This window comes from Peromyscus eremicus, chromosome 2 (genome assembly GCF_949786415.1).
Source record: "Peromyscus eremicus chromosome 2, PerEre_H2_v1, whole genome shotgun sequence".
Lineage (NCBI taxonomy): Eukaryota > Metazoa > Chordata > Mammalia > Rodentia > Cricetidae > Peromyscus > Peromyscus eremicus.
Genome location: NC_081417.1, coordinates 133,073,551 through 133,096,865, shown reverse-complemented (window position 1 = coordinate 133,096,865; position 23,315 = coordinate 133,073,551). Strand labels below are relative to the sequence as shown.

Here is a 23,315-nt window from a genome sequence, read left to right as displayed (position 1 = left end):
TGTCTCTCTTCAGTTCAACAGCACCAACAGCAGCCTAGTGGCAGAGGGGTACACACATTCCCAGAGCCTACGGAAATGCTGGCCTTGACTGCAGCACTCCTGAGTCATATCACTACTATCTAAGCTGTGTTTGGGAACATGCCATTCACTCAGCTAGAATGGGCTGAGCCGGGGTGGACTGCTGCCACCTTGTCCTGAAGCTCTGAGGTTGTCTCATTACTTAGATATTAACTCAAGACCTAGATCAGGGTGAGTCCAATTGTAGTTGGAAAATCACTGTGATGACAATGTAAGCACACACAGAGGGAGTGGAGTGCTCATTCTGTTCTCTGTGATAACTGCTTTCACTTGGACAGTTTATTTTTTGGTTTTTGGCCATTTATGTGAATATCTTTTGTGTCCATTTGCATGTAGCTATAAAAGTAGCCTGTAGTTTTTAATGGTCTTTTTTCATAAAACATGAAACATTGTTAGTCTGTTACTGTCTTAGTTAGGGTTTCTATTGCTGTGAAGAGATACCGTGACTATAACAACTCTTATAAAGGAAAACATTTCATTGGGGCTGCCTTACAGTTAAGAGGTTTAGTTTATTGTCATCATGGTGGGAAGCATGGCAGCACACAAGCAGACATGGGTGCTGGAGAGTTCTACATCCGGATCCGAAGGCAGCAGGAAGAGACTGAGACACTGGGCCTAGCTTGAGCATCTGAAACCTCAAAGCCCGCCCCCAAGGACACACTTCCTCTAACAGTGCCATCCCTACTCCAACAAGACCGTATCTCCTAACAGTGCCACTCCCTATGAGCCTGTGGTGGCCATTTTCTTTCAAACCACCACAGTTATTATGCTTTAAAGTGGAAATTTTTGATGAGTATGGACAGACATTTCCTTTGTGACTGTACCATTATTTATTTGACTTATCACATTAACTCTTATGATTGTTTAGTTGTTTTTTTGCCCTTTGAATTTTTTTTTTTAAATGACATTTTGTTATGTTTGTGTGCTTGAGTGTGTGCATGCCACTGTATATATGTGGTCAGAGGACAACTTGTAGGGGTCTGTTTTTTCTTTCCATTGTGGGTTCTGGGTATGGATCTCAGATGATCGGGCTTGTGTGGCAAGTGCTTTTCCCCATTGAGCCATCTCATTAACTCCAATCCTACTCTTTCCAATCCTTCCCTTTTGATCTGAGGGTCCTTTTGCTCTGTTCACAGTACTGAGGTGATACTCTGTATCGTCTTGCCAGGCATGTTTCCTCCTTCTGCAGAAGTAATTTCAGTCTCATGATGGTGTGGACATTGCAAGTAACTGTCTTGACCCTTATTTGCTAGATATGATCGCTTGCTGGAGACCTGCTCTATCGCTCTTGTGGGCAAATACACCAAATTCTCAGACTCGTATGCCTCTGTCATTAAAGCTCTAGAGCATTCTGCATTGGCTATTAACCACAAGTTGGAGATCAAGGTAAGGAAGGGTGGTGTAGGTACAACCAAGGAGTAAATGGAAATAGCTTGTGTATGTGTTTTATATATTTAAAAAAAAATTATTGGGTGTAGGTATATGTGGGTGCTTGTGTGTGTGCTATGGCACATGTAGAGGTCAGAAGACAATTTATAGAAGTCAGTTTTTTTTCTTCCACAATGTGTGTTCTAGGGATTAAACTAGATTGTCAGGCTTGACAACAAATACCTTTATCCACGAATCATCTTGAAGACTCAAGTCTTGTGATCTTGTAGATATCCCATACCTACCTTCTTTATGGTTTTTGGACCTCTGCATTCATTTTTAGGGGTAAGAAAGATTCATGTTGGTTCCTGGCTCCAAGGAAACACCAGAGTATTTTCCAGAAATAATGAAAGGGCCTTAGTGCATGGATCTGAGTGTCAGTCCCTGTGGAATGGCAGGCCTTGATGGACATAGGCATAGTGCCCAGCTGATGGTGCTGCCTAAGACCCCTGAGCTGCTCTGGTGCAATGTCAGTACATGCTCCCATCAAGTGTCATGGTTAAGGGCACAGACTCCAGAGCCTGGGGTGCTGGCTCTGTTGCCCAAGTGCTCTGTGATATTAGATATATTAACCTCTCCTGCCTAGGTTTCCTTTAAAAGGGATTGGGATAGCCCTTCCTCCTTGGTTAAGAACTAAATTGTTTACTGGGAACTGCTGAGATGGAGTCTGCTATATAGTAACTGCTGGATGTAGTCACTTCCTTTGGAAGTCAACTGGTCCATTTAGAGCTCTTGTTCCTATTGCACTGGCTGGAGCTTTTCAGAAGATGGAGGAGAGGTGAGTGGGAGGTGGGTGCCCAGGGGCCCATGTAGCTGTGCCCATGGTTAGTGTTGTGGTTTGCCTCCTTCCTCACACAGTTCGCTGTGATGATTGAGTTACTGTGTACCTGCAGAGAGGTTCCCACAGAGTGACCTGGTGTTTGTGTTAAGAAATGGAAGACCCCATTTTACTATCTTGTATATAGTATTTGGGCTTTTTTGTTGTTGTTGTTGTTTTGTTTTGTTTTTTGCTAGTTCTTTTCATCATTGATTTATTTTATCTATTTGAGATTAGCTTGTAGCCACCATGTGTTCAATGGTGGAGGTTGAGAGAAGAGTCAAGAATTAAATACTCCAGCTTTTTAGGAATGCTGAGACTCTCAGACATAGAACACCTAGGAAAGAGGATCACTTGCCTTGGTAGATATATGAGAGAGGAAGGCCCTGTGGAGGTTGAAAGGGGTTGGGAAGGCAGAGGGAAGGAAGGATGTCCAAAGGCTTGGGGATATAGAACAGTTGAATTCATTGTGAACTAGAGAGGGTCTGTAGATAGTAGTGAGGACATGAACTGGGTCAACCCAGAGGTTTGGGGAAATAACTGCAAGATATTAGACAGGGGAGATTAGGAACAGTAGCAAAAAGAAATTTATTTTAAAAAGATCTAAAAGACTTGAAGAGAGGATTCTACAAGAAATAAATCAGGTATAATCTGAGCAGTTTGTAGGTCAAGCAAAATTGGGGTGGATCAAGGTAAGATCAGAACTTCAAGGTCATTTTCAGCTACATTGTATTAGAATCTAATACTGCTAAAATGCTCATATCTTATTGTTTATAAGTTATACTTTGATTTGGATTTGAATCCAGCCTAGAATATATGAGACCTGTCTCCAAAAGGAAGGGGGAGAGGCAAGGAAAGAAACCGTAAAATAAGATGCTTGTGGAGAGATTCTTAGCACTTGGTTTTCACAGAAATAATTGCAAATGAATCCCAGTGGGCTGGCAGCACATACCCATAAGGGTGGCTGAGAGGACAGGGGTCCTTGTGCTTTGCTGCCTGGAAGATGTGTTGAAAGTGCAGTGCTTTGGAAAGCAGCCTGACAGTTTCATGTAAAAGTGGAATAGTATGGCCTTATACTTTAACGGCCCAGTATTTACTCAAGAGAAGTGGAAGTGCTTTGGGCTGAGGAGATAGCTCAGTTGGTAGAGTGCTTGCTTACCTAGCATTCAATAAACCCCTGTGTTCGGTTCCCAGCACCACGTAAAACTTGGCATAGTGCTGCATGCCTGTAATCTCAGCACTTGGGAAGTAGAGACAGGAGAATCAGAAGTTCAGGGTCATTCTCAGCTACATAAGATAGGTGGAGGCTAGCCTGAGCTGTTTGAGAACCTTCTTTAAAAAACAAAACAAAAAAAAAACTAACACACACACACACACACACACACACACACACAAACACACAAAGATTTTATGCCAGCTCAAGTCTAGAAACAACACAAATATCTCTAGCAGGTCAATGAGTAGAGTGATATATTCATGTAGTGGAAACTGATTCAGCAATACAAAGGAACAAACATCCATATTGTGCTGCATGGGTGGATGTCAGAGAGTCTGAGCAAAAGAAGCCAGGTTCAAGACTACAGGTGTGTAGCTCCATGGACACAGAGTTCTAGAAGGGACGTGGAGTTGTAGAAAGGCAAGGCCAATCTGTGGTGGCAGAAACAGCCCTGTGATTGTCTGGAATTGAGAAGCAGGGATCAGCTGTTCCCAGGGTGAAAAGGGTGTTTAGGGACAATGGCACTGTCTTTGGATGATATCTTCATGGGGTACCTTCTGTCTTCACAGGTTGCATCTGTCTTAAGGGGTATGTCTTAGTCAGGGTTACTATTGCTGTGATGAAACAACATGACCAAAGCAACTTGGGGAGGAAAGGGTTTATTTGGGTTATGCTGCCACATCACAGTTCATCATCAAAAGAAGTCAAGACAGGAATTCAATCAAGGGAGGACCCTGGAGACAGGAGCTGATGAAGAGGCCATGGAGGAGTGCTACTTACTGGCTTGCTCATCCTGCTTTTTTATCTAGAACCTAGGATTACCAGCCCAGGGAAGGCACCACCTACAATGGGCTGGGTCTTCCCTATCAATCACCAATCAAGAAAATGCCCCACAGGCTCACCTGCAGCCTGATATTCAGGAGGCATTTTCTCAACTGAGACTCCTTCCTTGCTATAGCTTGTGTCAAGTTGACATAAAACTAGCCAGTTGAGGGTGCATTGGACAAATATTCCTAAAGTGTTTATATCTTACTGTTTATAAGTCATACTTTGATTCAGGTGGGGGAAAAAAATGGGAAAACCAGCTGGCCAAATAAACCAAAAACCTCTGTGGAAAGTGTCATTTGAACAGAGAATAGAGTCTCCTCCAGTGGCTTATGTTAGTCGAGTCCACAAGAGTCTGTTAAAGGGTATCAATGGATTTAAGATATAAAATGGGGAGAAATACACTCACAAATAGAGCACAAAGTTGTTGTAGTCCTCTGTTCTGCCTGGGGGTGTATAAATGGAACCAGCTGTCTCATCTCTGACCTGAGAGGGGAGGGATGGGAGGGAGAGAGGGGAGAAGGGGGGAGAGGGAGGGAGAGCGAGCAAGCGAGCCCCCTCCTCAGTTTTAAGCAGTCATGTACCCAGAAAAACTATGCCTCTATCAGACCAGATACCCCAAGGTCATTGGGGGAGGGAATTCTTACAGCATTTCCTCCTTTTTTCTAAATAAGAAGGTTCTAAACCTAATACAAAGTTATACACAATAAGAACAATCATCAAGTATTGTCTAGAAGAAAGAAAAGGTAGTAACATAAACAAGAATGGAACTATAACCAACTAGAACAATATCAAACAAGAAACATATACTAAATGTCCAGGCAAAAGGTGATTGGCAAGTTACAGAGATTACTCCAAAAGCTGTCCTATCCTGAAGAATCTAAATCTTGTACCTGAAATGCTCTTAGTTAAAATATGAGAGGATTGGCCGGGCGGTGGTGGCGCACGCCTTTAATCCCAGCACTCAGGAGGCAGAGCCAGGCGGATCTCTGTGAGTTCGAGGCTAGCCTGGACTACCAAGTGAGTTCCAGGAAAGGCGCAAAGCTACACAGAGAAACCCTGTCTCAAAAAAAAAAAAACAAACAAACAAAAAGAAAAATATGAGAGGATTGTAACTATAACTATCTAGTCTTCAACCCCATCAAAGACCTGAGAAGGAAAATAATATTACCCGAGTAAACAGGAAGTGCAAACAAGCAACTTCTGAAACATGCAAGGTATGATAGAAACAGTTGGCTGCCTGGACAGTTACCCTGTATTTCTCTGCAACATTGGGGCACCACTTTTGGCAACAGGCCTAGAATATCTGACAGACCATTTTCAGAAGCAGGAAAGTTTGAAAGACTGTCCTACCCTATCTTGGCAAAGTTCAGCAGTTGCTTTTCCTTGTGTCGTGCTCATCCGGATGGGACACTGTGCTTACTGTTAGCAAGAAGATCTAAATACTCTATGTGGAGTTGGTAGAATTGGACTTGAAGGTTAAATAATTTTAAAGGGGACCCTTAATTAAAATATTTAATTTTATTAAATTATTAAATGATAAATTATTGAATTATGTTCACTTTAAAACTGAAATTAAGAGAAATGGAACATTGATAATGTTATTTGAAAGTTGCGAGTGTGGTTGGATTAATAAGCTTCTATTTCTCTCCCTGCCTGGTGCCCCAGTACATCGATTCCACAGATCTGGAGCCCAGCACCCTGCAGGAGGAGCCTGTGCGTTACCATGAGGCATGGCAGAAGCTCTGCAGTGCTCAGTAAGTAGCCTTCTCTGCCATGGTGCTTATGCCAGTCAGTACAGACCTGTGCTGAGGGAGGTCATTTGCCTGTGAAAATGTCTTTGAATGATTTGACTACCTAGTAAATGGAATAATTTGTAAGAAAAAGTGCAGCATTATTGTTGGATCTGAAGAAACATAGTCTCATTTTACTGATTCTTGCTGTGCACACCTTGTCACGAGGCTTAAAGATTGTTTTCATCCAGATCATTTAATGAGTAGCCATCGGTTGAGTCTCATAAATTGTTCTTGATAGCTGCTGCTCTTACTGCTACTATTACTGTTTGAGATGTTGAGGATCGAATGCTGGGCCATGTGCGCTCTACCACTAAACCATATCCCCAGGTCCTCTTTTCTTTTTGTTTTTTTAAGACAAGGTTTCTCTGCTTAACCCTGGCTGCCCTAGAACTCTAGTCTGGCCTTGAACTCAGAGATCTGCCTACCTCTGCCTTCCAAGTGTTGAGATTAAAGGTGTGCTACCATGCCCAGTTAGGTTTTTCTTAAAATAGTAAAAAACCAGAAGGAAGTTTGACTACACTAGAGTAGTCAGTCTTGCAAGGCTGTGAACTGCTGCTGATTTGCTTGGTCAGTGTGGCACACTGCTGAGGAGGAGAGGCCCCTCATGGAGAGGCTCACTGAGAGGAACATTGGAATCTGGAGGAAATGTGAACTGACTGCACCTTAAATACACCCATAGTCTGGTACTTAGGAGGCTGAGGCAGGAGGATTGTGAGTTTGAAGCCAGCCTGGGCTATACTGAAAGACCTATGTCAACAAAGAAATAGGAATGATGAACGAGGGGCAAGGGCGGTAGCAGCAGCATCATGATAGACCGTTATCTGTTCATGTGATGGAGCCCATGTTTCTGTTTGCACTAAGTTTGTCGTGTTTACGAGCACAGCAAAGGCACTCACAGTCATCTAGTTCGAGTCTCAGACCCTGGGGGCTTAGATATATGGGAAATGATTTCATGGCTCAAGGTTTTGGCAATGGCTTCTTTGGTATGATGAGGGCTGGATTAGTGGAAAAGGGAAGTTGTTTTGTGGTCTTCTCTCTGCAGTGGAGTGCTGGTTCCAGGAGGATTTGGTGTTCGGGGAACAGAAGGAAAAATTCAAGCAATTGCCTGGGCTCGGAAACAGAAGAAGCCTTTTTTGGGTAAGGAGCTCTGCTGTGCCCTCTTCGCTCTGAAGAGGAACGTTGCTAGCGAAGCAAGGCATGTACACAATTTTTTCTAGAGAGCAGAGGAATTTTCCAGGGGAAATTCAATTACTTTAATTATGCATATGTGTGTAGCCACATGCCATGCACACGTGTGGAGGTCAGAGGACAACTTGCTCGGGCCTGTTCTCTTCTTTCACCATTTTTGTCTCAGGAACTGAACGTAGGTAATCAGGCTTGGTGGCAAAGCACCTTTACCTACCTAGACACTTCGCTGGCCCTCAGATCTGTAATATGGAAAGTTTATGAGCTGCATGGAGAAAGTGGACTGTGGGGTAAGAAATGCTGTTTGCAGTGTATGTAAGGCTGGGCTTTGTGTCCTCCTCACTTGGCAGAGCAGCCAGTAAGTGGGCCAAGTGATTTTTGGATGTTTCCTGTTGTTGCAGATTTAGGCAGTTTTCAACTTGATCAACCTATAATTGAGACCTTATAAGAAAGGATTAGAAGCTTGGATTTTAAGGTGCCAAGTGGAGTTTTATTTCTTTACCTGAGTAGCTTTGCAGAACCCTGAATCTTCATGTGTACACATATCCTAGTTTTAATTCAGTACAGGTAAAGCTTTTGGGTGTTTCTGACATAATGTTAAGCATGTGATTTCCACTCAAGACACAAAGACACTGACAGACTGGGGAAATGTAGGAGTTGCCCTCTCAGTGGAGAGTGACGTTGTTTTTCCTTCTCTTGGAAGGTGTGTGCTTAGGAATGCAACTAGCAGTGGTAGAATTTTCAAGGAATGTGCTGGGATGGCAAGGTAAGTGTATGTTCTGCAACCGATCCTGGAGGGCCTGACGGCCGCGTTGTGTTGGTGGTGAGAGCTGTGGGCATGATGCCTGCTTCTGCAGCACTTCTTAGTGTTCAGGGAAGTAGGCGCCCTGTTCACAGTGGTGCACGAGGGAGCACTGAGCAATCAGGTCTTTAGCCATTGCCCTGCCTTTTTGTCTCAAGAGTCTCACTTGAACACTGTGACTACCACCCAGATGGTGCCCAGTAAGAAGCCGCTGACTTAGAGAAGGATTGTGCAGTTACAGACTTGGGCTCAGGTTCTGGCTTTATCATAAATACAGGTGGTTTTAGGCAACCTAAGTCTTTCTGGCTTCTGTTGCTTGTAGAATAGGCATCAGAGTGCTTCCTACTTCACACAGTTGAAAAAATTAGGTGAAGCCAGGTGGTGGTGGTGGTAGTGGTGGTGGTGGTGGCACATGCCTTTAATTCCAGCGCTCAGGAAACAGAGGTAGGTGGATCCTTGTGAGTTCAAGGGCAGCCTGGTCTATAGCGTGAGTTTCAGGACAGCCAGAGCTGTTACACAGAGAAACCAGGTTTCAGAAAAATAACAATAAATAAAAGTAGGTGAAATACTATAAACAAATAGTCCCCTAGCAGTTCTGGCATATAGAAAGTGTTCAGATAGTGTGAGATCTACCTCTAACTGGTTGACCATGGGAGACCCATTGGAAGGTCACTGGCTTCTCACAGCTCAGGCTTCCTTTTGAGATTGCTACAAATGAAGCAGTATGTAGGTATGAAAAAGCTGTCTGGCTTATGTAGTGTAAGAGAATCTGGGCAGCTGGCCCGTGGCCAAAGCTGGGTTTTACCTCACAACCCTGGGGACTATGGCTCAGTGGGATAAACAGCTTGTCCTTTATTTCTGCTGTCTGAGTCTTTACAAGGACTGTCTGCCCATCACTCAGAGCTGGCTTCTAGGACTCCTGGATGCCTTCACAGCTCAAGCTCAAGCTCCTGCCGCCCCCCCCCCGCCCCCCCGGGGGTTCCTAACTGGGCATGTGGCCTGATGGTATGCTTAGCCTGGTTTGGGCCCAGGGAGCAAACAGTACCTACATTCACACACAAAGAACCAACACACAGTGCTGGGGACTTGATCCTTTGCCTTTTTTCTAGTGGCTTTGCCTATGGTTAGGTAATATATTTCATAAAGTATAGAAAGGTTGTTTATGTTGAAATCGGTTAACTTCCCAGCTATTTCAGAGACTGAGACAGGAGGATCACAGATAGAAGCCTGCATGGAGAGTGAGTTCCACGATGGCCTGTCTCAAACTAAAAATGAAAAAGGGCTGGACATGTGCAGGGCTTTGGATTCAGTCCCAGTACTGCAAAGAAAAATAACAAACCAGCTAATTCCTAACTTGGCTGAGGATGACAGCTTCTTAGATGCTGAGGATGGACGAAAGACAAAGGGAGCAGTTCTTGTTCATCTTAGAGAATCTATAACAAAATGAAGAATTAATGTAAGCACAGTTATAAGAGAAACAATCTAAGATGATTTTGATATACTTTGACCTGTGTTAAATCTTATTTTAAAAATGCTGTCCCCCAGTCAAAACCAAATAAATAAATAAAATAAAAAACACTGTCCCCTTAAGGGGAAAAACAGTGTGATTATATTTTAATTAAAATTATTAGTTTTCTCTTTTCTTCTTCATTTTGTTTTGTTTTGTTTGGAGACAGTCTCACTGTGTAGCTCTTGTTGACCTGGAACTCTAGACCAGGACTTTAACTCAGAAGAGAGAGAGAGAGAGATCCACTTACCTTTGCCTCCTGAGTGCGGGAATAAAGACATGTACCAACACCCCTGGCTATTGGTGTTCCATCGTTTCCTAATCTTTTTTTTAAACTTCGTGCATATGAATATTTTGCCTGCATTTGTGTAAGTACACTTGGCTTGCCTGGTGCCCATGGAGGCTAGAAGGCACTAGATCCCCTGGAACTAGAGTTATGGATGGTTTGTCAATTGTGGGTACTGGAAACCAAAACCTAGGTCGTCTGGAAGAATAGTGAAGAGTGCTCTTAACTACTTGGCAGCCTGTAATCATTGACTGTAAACTGAGAGATCATGATTTGATGCTTAGCATGAAACTAGTAACTGGTTTCTTTATAGCTATTTTCATAACTCAATTATTTTAACTTTTCAGATGCCAATTCTACAGAATTTGACCCTAAGACTAGTCATCCTGTGGTGAGTCAAGCATTTGAACCTCTCAGGTCTTAGAAGGGGTGGAAGGACATCTGTGAAATGGATTGCAGACAGGCAATGAGGCCACAGTGTCCCAAAGACCCCTCAGAGCTCATGACAAGGACTTTTTAAGTTTTCACATAATTCCTCACCAGTCTTTCCAGGCTACCACAGAAAATTTGTAATAGACAAGTGTGATCCCTGCTAGCAAGAGATAGCTCTCCCATCCCCTCAGTTCCTGGTGGGAAGTGTGTGTGGATGGAGGCTTGCTGCATGTTCTCTGAGTGTATAACAGTTCATGTTCTCTCCAGTGCCAATCCTGGAAGGTAGATAGGCTCAGGGTTGACAGGCTCAGGGGTGGTGATTTCTTTAGTGGCAAGTGAAGCTTTTCCAGGCTACAATCCTGCTGTTGTCAATTGCCTAGGGGCATGTGGCCTAGTCAACTTGTGATGCTACTAAGGCTCACTGGTGAGGGACAGTCTTTGTCTTTGAATCCCTAGCCCATGAGTGGCAGGCATACTTAAGCATTTTCTTTTTCAGTATTCAGCAAATGCTGAGCATTGGCCGTATGTGAGGGACTGTTTTGTCACTGAGAACATGGTGACAAGGTAGACAAGTTTTTGATCTCAGTGACTTAGCATCTGCTTATTTGTTGAAGTTGAAGTTTTGTTAATGTAAGAACAATGGGATGAGGGAATGGAGCATAGAGAAGCCTGAAGGGGTTTATAAGGTACTCAGGCATGCCCCTCTGGGGTGCCACAGTCTACCTGTACATAGACTTGTTAGTGGCTATTGGTCTTGTACCCTTTTCTCAGGCCCAGAAGACAGCTGTGTCTGACTGGTTAGTCTTGTGTCCATATTGCTGTGCCACAGCACAGGGCCTTTGGCATCCCCAATGCTAGGGCAGGGGACAGCATCATGAGGCAGGGTGAAGCACTGAACTCCTCCTACCCAGGAGTGCTCTACTTGGGGAGGAGGTCTGACTTAACAGCAGCCGAGTGTGGCAGTCAGATTTGTTTTCTGAATGTCTCTAGGTCATAGACATGCCAGAACATAACCCCGGGCAGATGGGTGGAACCATGAGGCTGGGCAAGAGGAGAACCCTGTTCCAGACCAAGAACTCAGTCATGAGTAAGTTGTTTTACATGAGTCTGGCTTTTGTCCTGGTCTAACATGGGCTATCCAAAGAGCCAGGCCAACCTTTTCTTGGCTTTGTTCCAGGTTTTGCAATTCTTTCTTCCTCCTCCTCCTCATGCTTGTTTAGGATGTACTGTGTTAGCTAGACAGTCTCCGATAATGCTCCTGGGTCCTTGGATATGGGCACCTCAACAAGACAGGCCATTAGATTAAATCCATTGCAATCTGTGATTACTTTCTTATACTGGTAAATAAAACTGGAATTTGGTGGTTAAAGAAAAAAATCACAATTTTACTTAGTTTACTCTAAATACATTTTATTCTAACAGATAATGATCATGGTTAAAAGCTTAGGGGATTTGGAGGAGGAAAATATCTAAGAAAATTACTCTACTAGACATTGCCTTGCCCAGTGGAAACATTGCTTTAACCATTGGTAGAGGTACCCTATGTCTTGGGGGTTCCAGTGGCAGACTTGTTTGAGAATCACTTGTGCCATTTTCAAGTTCTTCGAGCTGTGCTGTTCTGTGGGCATGGGGGTCTCAGTAGGCAGTGAGGAGTGAGTCAGTAAGCATCCCGTTTGCACACACTGTGCCTGTTTATCCACAGGCACCAGGTACCCACCAGCTTTTCAGTTCCTTCCCTTCCAGACACTGTTCTCAGGGAGCTGGCTTTCTAGGAGGGCCTGGCCTGCCCCTGTGGTGGTTCCCAGCAGCACAGTGCTTTGGCATTTAGCAGTGGTGTGTTCAAAAGAGGTCGTGAAAGTTTGTTCCTGTTAATTGTATTTGGTTTGGGCAGAGAGAGAGCCCCAGGAATAATTATTTGTCCGAATTACATCAAGAACAGGTGAACGTGGCTAGCAGAATTTTGGTAGTGTGGTTAAAGATAAAGAGTGAATTGGAAGTTAGCAGTTTGCATAGATTGTTTGTGGAGGCAGAAGTCATACAGATTGCCTGGTTTTCTGCAGGGAAACTCTATGGAGACACAGACTACTTGGAAGAGAGGCACCGCCACCGATTTGAGGTGAGGATGTGAGCCTGCTCCTTCTGATACTCTGCAGAGGAGGCAATGGAGAGGCCAGCACAGTGAGTTTTCCTGCCCCACCAGGTGAATCCAGTCTTGAAAAAGTGCTTGGAAGAGCAAGGCTTGAAGTTTGTTGGCCAAGATGTTGAAGGCGAGAGGATGGAGATTGTGGAGTTGGAAGGTAACTGTCTGGGTAGTGATAATGCCTTGGTATGTGGGAAAATAGAAAAACGTGTTACCCAGGTGTGTCCACCACTTGGAGAGCTGAAGGAGGAGGATAGTGAGTTCCAGGCTGGCCAGGGCTAGAACCAGGCCTTGTCTCAGGAAAAGAAGAGCTCTTGTTCCTGACTTGGGACGAGGAGGCAGCAGTGTCTGGGGAGGAGCTTCTGATATCCCTAGGTATAGCTTCCACAGCAGCCATAGAGCCCTGGGCTCAGTTCCTCCCCCAGCATGAAGAGCTGGACTTGGTGCTAAATCCCGTTCAGCTTTCATGTGAACTGTGGGGCAAAACCTGTGCAAGTCACAAGATACTCAGATGGGACCTGAGAGCAGGAGCCTCTACACAGTGTTGAGAAAAGTGTTAGCTCACTCCTGCTTGGAGTACCTTTTATCTGCAATTAAGTGATAGAGTTACTTTCGAACACTCTTAGGGTTTGTCTCATCTTTGGATGCACAGAATACTAATTGTTCCTTCTGAATTTGTGTTGCAGATCACCCATTCTTTGTTGGGGTGCAGTATCACCCTGAGTTCCTGTCCAGGCCTATCAAGCCTTCCCCGCCCTACTTTGGCCTCCTCCTGGCCTCTGTTGGGAGGCTCCCACACTACCTGCAGAAAGGTTGCCGGCTCTCACCCAGGTAGGGATACTAATCACAGTGAGGCTCTACACAGTCCTAAGAAAAAGCCCGATGGCAGGGCCTGGTCCTTGTGTGGTGACCACACACTCCCATCCTTTCCCTGGGGTTTTGTTAGGCTTCCTTGTCTTACTGGCTAGGCCTCATCTCTATAGATTCTGGATTCTGGTAATGTGGCTGAGCAGATCCCATCCATGGCAAATGGGTCACCACCAGGTGGGCTTATGCCTGATGACTTCTTTTATCTGAAACCGGTTTCTCTCAGTAGGTGGTTACTGTATCAATACTGAAGTATTCAGGGGTGGGGGGTATCTCTTGGAACTAGAGGAAGGAAATCCCTCCACGCCTCACATGTGTTTAGAGATAGTTGCCATGTAGGGGCACACACTGCTGTGTACAGGGGTTACAAAGAAGGGGACGTGAAGTGAGTACTTGCTGGGAGATGAGTAAACCTTGTGAATTCCACAGGGACACTTACAGTGACAGAAGCGGCAGCAGCTCCCCTGACTCCGAAATCACTGAACTGAAGTTCCCATCAATAAGTCAGGACTGATCTGGTGTTGGTAAGTGACATTTCTAAGGTTTAGTAAAAAAGGAAAAAGTGGGAACACAGACTGTTCCTAGCTGCTCACTGGCCAGCCAGCCTGGCTGTGTCAGTGAGCTGGAGAGTGACAGGAGGATGCCTGTCAGCCCGTGTCCTCCACACAGCAGCACGTGAACAGGTGCACACACGCATCCTCCCTCCACACACAGGCATCTGTTAGTCATGGAGGAGGCTGCTGCTGTGGACAGTGCTTACACCTGGCTGAGCACGGCACAGGAGCTGCAAGGCCTGGATGGTGTGTGGGTCTGGATTGCAAATGTAGGCTTCTGCCGTCCTCCCACAGGAACAGGCCTCATTCCCTGTGGTGGTTGGCAGCTGACCACGTTCTGACACTTCTCTAATAAACATCTTGTAATTCTAGCCTTTTTTTTTTTTTGAAACAGGATGATTCTTCAAGAAAGCCTTTGACCCGATAGTTTACAACTATGATTTTACACTCTGCTTTTGACACTTCCTTTAAATTATGTTTTTATTAAGATTATTTTATTATGGGGGAAAGGTTTTTTGGAAAACTTTGTCACTTGCATGTCCCATCATTTATATTGGATCCTGCGATAATTCCTTTACAGTTTGTGTTTCTGACACGGGGAGTAGGACTCTGGATGGGACCTGATGGTGGCCAGCGGCTGGTTGAAGGTCATCAACCACCTTGTTTTTCCGACCACTTGAGTCACTGTCATTCAAGTGCTGTTACTTCCCTGGGCTGCTAGCATTCCCAGTGCTGGGCTGCTACTGTGGATGTTGCTGGAATCTCAGTGCTGCCGAGTTCTGGGGACTTGGTTCCAGCTGTGGTTGGCCCTGGCCATCCAGAGGGATGTTTGGTTCTTCGGTACATCACACAAGCTCTGTCTATGAAGTGTCACATAGAAACCCTGGGGCTCTGGCTGCACTTCCTATTCTTGGGGCTGAGAACACTCCTTGCATCAAGGGGTCAAGAAAAAAGGAATCTTGGAAACTAGTTCTGAAGCCCTCTCGTGTATGCAGCATTGATCTGAGGGTATTTTTTCCTTCCAAAATAGTGTTAATGCAGGTGAAATGCAACTCGAAAAGATATTTTCTTAATGTGACATAGCAATGGGCATGACCACGTGCCCACACTATGGTGGCTGGCTCAATGTATACTCCTAACGTAATAAATAATGCAGAACCATTGGTGTGCTTTCTCATTCTGTCACTGGTTGGGGTGATGGACACTGAACTTTAATGCTGGGCTTCTCCTAAGCCAGCAGTCTGATGCTTTATGTCACATTGAGATGCAAGCCTTAGTAGCAACCAGGATTTCTCAGCAAGACTTCAGTTTTCCATGAAAGCCAATCGCCGCTGTGTGCTACTTAGCAGGGGAAAAGAAGAACCATGGGCTGCCTGGACAGGGTCCTTTGCCCCCTGCAGACAGGGCATTTCACACATGGCACCAGACAGCTGACCATGGGCTGTCTTAACCAGCTGGTCTGCTTTCTCTCCCACTCTGCACTCATTCTTGACTTCTAGAATTGAGGCTCAGAAGTTCAAGGTCACAGGGACAGGGAACTTTCCAAAGTCAGTTGTGGGGTGATGGTGACATTAGCATTCACTCAGGCTGCAGGCCTGGCTGTGTATAGGTGGTAACATTCTTCACTTGCTACAAGTTGAGACATGGAGCCTTGGGGAGGAATATGTGTCCCACCAGTTAGCCCAGCTCCCACCTCAGATTCCTGTCTTTCCCTCATTTCTCAGTGAGCTCACATGGTCACTTCTGTATAGATCCTGTCTGGCTGTGGCTGATTCTACTTCTAACCTCCCTTCCCACCCAGTGGTCTCATTATTCCCCAAGCTGAGGCAGTGTGTCCCAGAGGGACCATCGCTGCTGCCACAACAGTGAGGCCTGGCTGGGTATGGGGTGGTTTGAAGAGCCATCCCTAATGTTTCTTTCCTGATGAAGATGGCCTCACTATTCACCAGCTGCACATGCCAGCTACCTGTATGACCTGTCAGCAAAAGGAATGCCCACATAGCCGAGAGTTTGCCATGGATGGTGCTGGAAGGGAGCCCACTGCGTCCAATGATGACCAGTGCTCAGAGGCTTCTCCTTAGCAGGAGGGAACCTGGCAGGCTTCTTCTGTGTGCTTAGTGTGCTTACCTCGGACCTAGGGGACAAGGGCTATCTGTCAGTACACCATGATTATCTGCTAGCCTAGAGCCCAAATTTAAGAGTATCCTTGATTGTCTCATTGGGGAAGTACCATATCCCTGACCTGCAGCATGTACGCTGGTGGGAGAAACTATGACATGGCTCTGGGGAGGGAAAAAGGAAGCTGTACTGGACACAGTTGCTCCTGTCTGAATTCCCAGCACCTCGGCCGTGGCAGGAGTGGGGAGTGTTGAAGGAGGGGGTGCCACAAGTCCCAGGCAAGCCTGGAGGGGGAGCTAAGTCCTGCAGCTCGGAGAGAAGAGAGTTCTAGGCAGGGGAGCACCCAGTGTAGATGGGGAGTGGGATGGCTGCTGTAGCATGCATGGCTGCTGTAGCGGGCAGCAGGAGCAGCTAGCAGCAGGTGGCTTGCTTGTGGTGAAATGGGTGTGGACAGGGCAGGTGGGGCAGGATCCAGCTCTAGCCTTAGTGCCAGTTAGTGGAGAGGCGATAATCGGCTAGACTCCTGTGAATGGCTGTTCTGCCATGGCCAGCAGATACCAGCTACTGCATGAGTGGGACAAAATGCCCCTTGCCCACTGTCAGCATCTCACAGGTGACAAGGCTGAGGCAGAGGTAGGCACTGTTGCCCCAAGTGCTGAGTCTTAGGCAGAGCCGCAGTGGCTGCTGAGTGGCTGCAGTGCGGTGGTATCTTTGTGGGCATGAGACTTGTGACGTAGCAGTCTCTGGCTGGCTGACCAATGTCGTAGAAGTAACTAAGCATTCCTGTGCATGCAGTGTATAAGGCACAATGACAAGTTAGGGGGAGAGCTGCAGGGTGGCCCAGGCCCTATAACTAGTTACCACATAGGTCTTGCTAGCTGCAAACGGCCTTTCCAAGTTGATATTCCCAGCCCACTAGAATTGGCTTAGGCAAAAGGTGCATTTAGTTGGGATTAGAGTTACAGTCTCTTAGAGCTGAGTTCTGGAGTGACTAGCCAAGTTTTCTGAAAGCAGGGTTGCTTGGGGGTGTGCCAAGAGCTGACTGTCAGCCTGCTCTGAGGTGAAGCCACATGGCTCCTGCATGTGCAGCGCTGAGGAGAGAGGAGGCGGCTCATGTGTGTTTTATTCCAGGCCTTAGCCCACATCTTCCTCATCCTCACAGGACACAGCAGCTGCAGGACAGGGACCGGCGCTGCCTCAGCTGCTGCCTCAGCTGCTCCTTTTCCATTGTCAGGGTCTTCACCTTCTCCTCCAGCTTGCCCAGCTCCATCGTCCACTTCTGAGGACAGTGTGGCAGTAGATAATCAGGCTGCCATTGTCCCAGGGGTGCCTTCCTCCTCCCTGGGGTGGGCCATAGCCTGGGGTCCTGGCCATGCTGCCGCCTCTGACCAAGGGTCTTGAAGTTGCCCGTATACCGCCCACTGGGATGGAGCCCCCTCTGCAGCCTCCCAAGGGCTGGCACAGGGCATTGATCACCACCTGACCACATCTCCAGTGTCCGCTCCCTTCCTTCCCCTCTGCTTTTCTACCATCGGGTGGTTCCCTCATAGAAAGACTTCATCTTGGGACTCAGTGCAGCCCTCCCCTGCCCCCTCACCAGGCTCTACCCCGGTACAGTGCACAGCACTTGTAGTTTCCTTAGCACCTCAGTAGTCCAGTCTCCCCGATCCCCTGGCCCTTCAACAACATAATGACTGAATGCCGAGGCAGGGTGGGTGGGGCTGTGGAATGGGACACAGGTTTTAAAATGACTGCTGGGAATTTGGGAGGAGGCAGAGTTCCTTTCATCCAAGCCCTCCCTTCTCCAGGCGTGCCCAGTGCTTTTGGGTGCATGGCTGTAGGGGTCTGAGTCAGCTTGGCCCTAGCCCACCTTGGCCGCAGCTGCCTCACCTGCCTGCACCAGTCCTGGATGGCGCCAACAGACAGTGGGCCCTGGATGCTTCCATCACGCCGTAGAAATACCTCCCCCTGGTCTGTCTCATACAGCTGTGGCTCACCCTGGGCCTTGGGGGTGTGCACGGTCAGACGGAGTACCTTAGCAGGGGCAACAGCAGCTCAGAGGTGCCACACTTGATGGTGGTAGCCCCACACTTTAGCTCCCAGAAGCAGTGTGGTGGGCTCCTGCTTGTGCTACCCACCCTGTGCTGCTCAGCAATGTCAGCAAAGTCCCACTGTCCTGAGTGACGACATATAACCGGGAGCTCACCTTGAGAGGCGTGTTGGCCGTGGAAGTGCTTATGACGGGGATGAAGGTGAGGGAGTAGGCGTCAGGGAAGACCTGGGGTTTGAAGCCCTGCAGGATGGAGTCTACCAGCTGGCGTGTACGGTCCTCATCACGGTGGCTGCAGTGGATGCCCTGTACCAGGCCACTGTCCTCCACACCTACCAGCAGGCTGCCACCCTCACTGTTGAGAAAGGCACACACGTAGCGCCGTACATGGTGCTTGAAAGCCAGGCTCAGGTACTCACCGCTGCCTCGCTTAAACTCCACATTCCGTGTCTCGCTGCCAAGGAAGGCACCCTGGAATAGCTGCTCCTGGCCCAAGATCTCCTGGTCCACAATGGCACTGTCAGAGCGCACACCACTGGGTCGGTTCTGAGGGATCTGCCGTCGCCCAGCCCAGCACCAGTTAGGGGAAGGGTCTGGCAGTTGGCGCAGCTGTGGGCGCCTGAAGCCTGGGCTGGGGCCAGGGCTGGGGCTGGGGCTTGAGCCGCTGTCCTCCTGCTGGGGTGGGGTCAAGAGTGGGTGTATAGGCAGAAGGCAGAGGGTCCTAGCCTAAGAGACTGCCAGCCAGACCCCCACCATACTGCTGCCAGTGGTCGTCTCCCAGAGGGAGGGCCCAGTTCTGCACGTGTGCAAAAGCCAGAGCTGGCTCAAGGGCCCAAGCCAGCTCTTGGGTTGGGCTCTTCCTTGGCACCTGCTGTAGGATGCTTGGGTGGGTAAAGAGATTGCCCCTTTGGAGCTGGGAGCCAATACACCTGTGGGCCAGTCTTTCCCGACTTGGGGTGTGTAAGAGGTCCCAGGCCCAGATGTTCCCAGGAGGCATCTTTGTATCCTGTAGTTCTCTGGGCCGAGCTGCAGGTCCCTAAACTGAGGGGACTCTACTCTTTGTTGTCCCTGGTATATCTGCCAGCTACTTCCTGGCCAATGAAAAGTCCCTTGAATCTTAGCTTTCTTCTGCCCTTCCTGAGTCCCTCTGTGGCTCCTGCTTTGTCTCTAGGGCTTTGGGCATTTTGTTTCTGCACGGTAACTTCCTTAGCATGTTGACAGCCCATCAGCTTCCTCTTCCCATCCTCTCAGTAGCTCTAAATGCCAACCCAATGGCCACTCCCAATTCCCAGCAGCCTTCACCGCTACAGGGCTGGACACTCAGCTGGGCTGGTGTGTGGAGATGGACAGGACCTAGCAGCCCAGCAGCTCCCCAAAGAAGATGAACTCAGAAACTAACAGAACTGAAACTAATAGACACACAAAAGCAGGTGTACATGCATCAAAGTATCAGAGCTGTAGACCCACAGGTCAGGCCCCATGGGTCTGCCCTCTGGACAGAAGACCAAGGACATTGGTAGTATAAGTTTTCACCCCAACAAAACTGGCCCGGACCCTGCTTTGCTGTAGATCATCACAGCTGTAGTGATCTGGACCTACCCTCTGGCCCAGCTTCTTCCTCAGCTGCCCCTGTGGCCTCCAGCCTCAGCTCCGGAGATACCAAACAGCCTGTCCTACCTCACTACCTGAACATCTTGGAGTGCCTTCTGCGCTCCCTAAGTCCCAAGCCTGGATTTCCGGTCCCCTGCAAATTTGTCCCCAGTGGGTAGTGAGGGCTTGCCTGTTCTCCCACAGCCACCCCAACTTTGGGACTGGCAGAGTTGGTTCTGCTCCTGGAGGGTTTGACAGGACAGGGCATAGGTTGCCTGCCTCAGCCTTGCTTCTGGTACAATGTAGGTACTGGTGTTTGTCAAGGGAACAGTGAGGTGGGCCAAGGAGAAACCCAGAACTTGGTATGTCCCGGACCTCGCAAACCTGACTGGAATGCAAAAATTAGTCCCCCTCTGAGAAGAGGGTCAGTCATTTGAGTCACATCCCCAGGGGTGTGGTTCCTCCTGCTGTTCCCCACTCAGCTCACTTACCTCCCTGCGGTTTAGGGACTCCAGTCCCTCACCCAGCACCAGCTCCTTGCCCCGGGCAGTGAGCTCTTTGAGGATTAGCTGCTCCTCCAAGGCCATCTGCAGGCGCCAGGGGAGGGAGGCCAGGGCAGCCTTGGGGGCAGCCACCTGTACCCGTGCGTAAGTGTTTCGTGGCCGCCTCACTACCTCAATGTTCTCACGGGCCACCGGCAGCTCCAGCCGCTCTAGGGTGTCTCGTAGCAGGCAGGCAAGCACGGGCACAGAGAACTGGGGGTTCAGGTGGCCCACATAAAGAGTATGTGTGCTGGGAACTGCCTTGAGGCCAGAGTCCTTGGGCGAGGACTCTTTTGGAGGCAGCTCTGGCAGGAGCTGCTGGCCCTGCGACTCCACAGGGGTCTCCCACATCGGTGTCTGTGCTGACCTCCTCCTGAGGGTGATGGCGTCTTCCTGAGGAGGGATTTTGGTAGTCCTCACTGCTGAATGCTCTTCCTGGGCCTGGCTTTCAGACTGGCCAGGGCTTCCCAATGGACTCACAGGTACTGAGGCTTCTGGAAGCTTCTGGACTGGCAGAGGCTAGGCAGGGTCAGAAAGAAAGGAGGGCAGAGGGCCAGTGACCCCCCTTGGTGCCTAGGAAAGAACCAGATGGGCCCGAGTCCTGCCTCTGGGCCTGTGGGTAGATAAGGGGTTTGCCTGAAGGGTTAGGAGGGATCTTTGAGTCCTCCATACCCCCAGGTACCTTCTTTATCTTGATTCCTCAATCTACGTCCAGGACCTCCTAGCTTGCTGGGTTTCTTCACATCTAGAAGGTTCTTAAAGTCTCCAGGCCCTAAAGATGGTTATAGTGGGCCTCAGAGAAGAGGCCATAGTTCTAAACTCTCAGGGCTGGTCAGTGGCCCCAAAACTGTCCCTCCTACTTGATTCTAAAATCTGCCGAGAGGCTAGTATGGGTCATTGGAACTATTTAGGACTGGGTTGGCAGGTTCTTGGGGTTTTGACACACTGACAACGGCCACAGTCCCTCCCCATACAAAAGGCCTTTGCATATATACATAAAACTTGAAGCCAGGCGGTGATAGCACACACGTTCAATCCCAGCTTGGGAGGCAAAGGCAGGCGGATCTCTGTGAGTTCGAGGCCAGCCTGGTCTACAAAGCAAGTTCCAGGGCTGCCAGACTACACAGAGAGATCCTGTCTTGAAACCCGCTCCCCCCCCCAACCCCCAAAAAACCCAACAACCCAACTTGAGGTGCCTCAGGAAGTAGAACTGAGCCTGCATGTCACCCTAGGCTTGGGAGCTCATTTACAAGCTGTGCCACAGACCCTCTACTCACCCCCACACCCCCAGCCTCCAACTTGGGTGGCAGGTACCACCAGCCTGCATTTTTCCAGATTGGATTCTTGAGGTGGTCAGAGTCTGAGAGCCACCCCAGCTGCAGTGGGGGCATTCAGGGCAAGCAGGAAGAGGAGAAAAGAGGAAGCCTATGATCTTCATGTCCTGCTGGCTCCTGCGGGGCCATGGGAGGTGCTAGCCCTGAGCTCCCACAGCTCCCCGGCCCAGGATACTTAGGACTTGGCATGGAGGCAGAGACCAGGGTCTAGGTCTAGAAGTGGGCGGGGCCCGCTCACTGGCCTCTGTGATCTCATGAAGGCCAACAATGCCTTCTGGTTAGTTCAGCCACAGGTAGCAAGCAGGGTTGGGGGATGTCAAGCAAGGATGGTCCTCAACAACCATAGTCTTGGCTAGACAGTGTAAGCAGACACAGCTGCTCAGCTGCCACAGCTTGGCCATGGCGACCCTTGGAGCAGCTTCTAGAATTGAGGGCCCAAAGCCGCTTCTTCCCTCTACATCACCTCTCCAGACCCCAGCACTCACACAAGCCACTAGTTGCCAATGTTTTGGCTTTGCTGTCTAAAGTCTCCACCTCCTTGGTCCCCAACCCCAAGCTCCAATGAGCGTTGACAGGACCTACCTGCTCCCAGGATGAACCAAAATGTACAGGATGGAGTCCAGGGTTCCCTTGATACAAGACCCTTTTCTGTACCAAACACAGACAGGCCTGAAAATCGGCTAGGCTTGGGTAACATGGAACCTCTACCACTGAGGCCAGTTCCTTGGGGTAGGACTTAGATAAGGTAAAGATATTCTTTTGTTGCTGTTTTTCAAGACAGGGTTTCTCAGTGTAGCCCTGGCTGTCCTGGAACTTGCTCTATAGACTAGGCTGGCCTCGAACTTAAGAGATCCTCCTGCTTCTGCCTCCCAAGTGGCATGCGTCATCACTACCTGGCAAAATTATTTTTATTTTATGTGCATTGGTGTTTGGCTTGCATTTATGTCTGTATGAAAATGTCAGATCCCCTGGAACTGGAGTTATAGACAGTTGTGAGTTCCTATATGGGTGCTGGGAATTGAACCTGGATCCTCTGGAAGAGCAGCCAGTGCTCTTAACTGTTAGAGCCATCTCTCCAGCCCCAAGTACCTTTTATTAGTATTAAAAACCTGATTTATTCCTATATGTGTGATGTGGGAGGAGAGAGCACATGTATCCTGGCACACATGTGGAGGTCAGAGGACAACTCTGGAGCTGGCTTTCTCCTTCTTCCTGTGAGTTTTGGGGACCAAACACAGGTCTCCAGGCTTGCACAGGAACACCTTTACCAACTGAGTCATCTTGTTGGCTCCCAGGTAAATTTTGCTACACATTTCCCTACTCCTAGTAGCCCTGATTACTGGGAACAAGGGGGAGACCTTCAATGAAGCAGCTGTTTGCCTTCCTGTGGGCAGCCATTTGGAAGGCATGCCTGAACTTTTGTTGCATGTAGGATTGGAGGCGGAAGCTTGGGCAGGGAACTTGAGGACATAAGACAATGTTGTATAGACAGGGAAGAGGCCATCCCCACAGGGTGGCTGAACGAGGCTCTGCAAAGACTGGGCAGGTGCTAAATGGCTCACCCCCGCAGCCACGCCTGGCCCAGATGTCCCATAGCTCTAAGTCAGTCACCAGCAACATCGAAGCTCAGTGTGCTCCCTGGCTGTTGTCTCAGCTTGTCCTGTCCTACACTGTGGCTCCAGACAGCCTTTTCTGCCTTCTGTAAACCCGTTCCCACTGTAAGCCAACAGGCTGTGTGGCCCTGGGCT

General features: G+C 48.4%; 2 protein-coding genes across 3 annotated transcripts in view; one reads left to right on the top strand and one right to left on the bottom strand.

The window, feature by feature from the left end:
* Ctps1 (CTP synthase 1) overlaps nucleotides 1-15,094 on the top strand; it is a 33,345-nt gene extending 18,251 nt beyond the window's left edge. For both annotated transcript variants that reach the window (XM_059254884.1, XM_059254886.1), the window contains exons 9-19: nucleotides 1,332-1,464; nucleotides 6,033-6,121; nucleotides 7,203-7,297; nucleotides 8,049-8,111; nucleotides 10,288-10,331; nucleotides 11,363-11,459; nucleotides 12,433-12,488; nucleotides 12,573-12,669; nucleotides 13,199-13,343; nucleotides 13,809-13,903; nucleotides 14,328-15,094. In XM_059254884.1, the coding sequence (XP_059110867.1) occupies nucleotides 1,332-1,464; nucleotides 6,033-6,121; nucleotides 7,203-7,297; nucleotides 8,049-8,111; nucleotides 10,288-10,331; nucleotides 11,363-11,459; nucleotides 12,433-12,488; nucleotides 12,573-12,669; nucleotides 13,199-13,343; nucleotides 13,809-13,893 (904 nt within the window). In that variant the 3' untranslated portion in view covers nucleotides 13,894-13,903; nucleotides 14,328-15,094. The remainder of the gene's footprint in view (nucleotides 1-1,331; nucleotides 1,465-6,032; nucleotides 6,122-7,202; nucleotides 7,298-8,048; nucleotides 8,112-10,287; nucleotides 10,332-11,362; nucleotides 11,460-12,432; nucleotides 12,489-12,572; nucleotides 12,670-13,198; nucleotides 13,344-13,808; nucleotides 13,904-14,327) is intronic.
* Nucleotides 15,095-17,156: 2,062 nt separating this feature from the next.
* Nucleotides 17,157-21,624, bottom strand: Slfnl1 (schlafen like 1). The gene is made up of 5 exons (XM_059255874.1): nucleotides 21,511-21,624; nucleotides 20,183-20,752; nucleotides 18,258-18,773; nucleotides 17,942-18,085; nucleotides 17,157-17,330 (listed from the first exon to the last, which is right to left on the bottom strand). Exons 1-5 carry the CDS (start codon nucleotides 21,622-21,624, stop codon nucleotides 17,208-17,210), a joined length of 1,467 nt encoding a protein of 488 aa, XP_059111857.1. The 3' UTR covers nucleotides 17,157-17,207.
* Nucleotides 21,625-23,315: the final 1,691 nt, after the last annotated feature.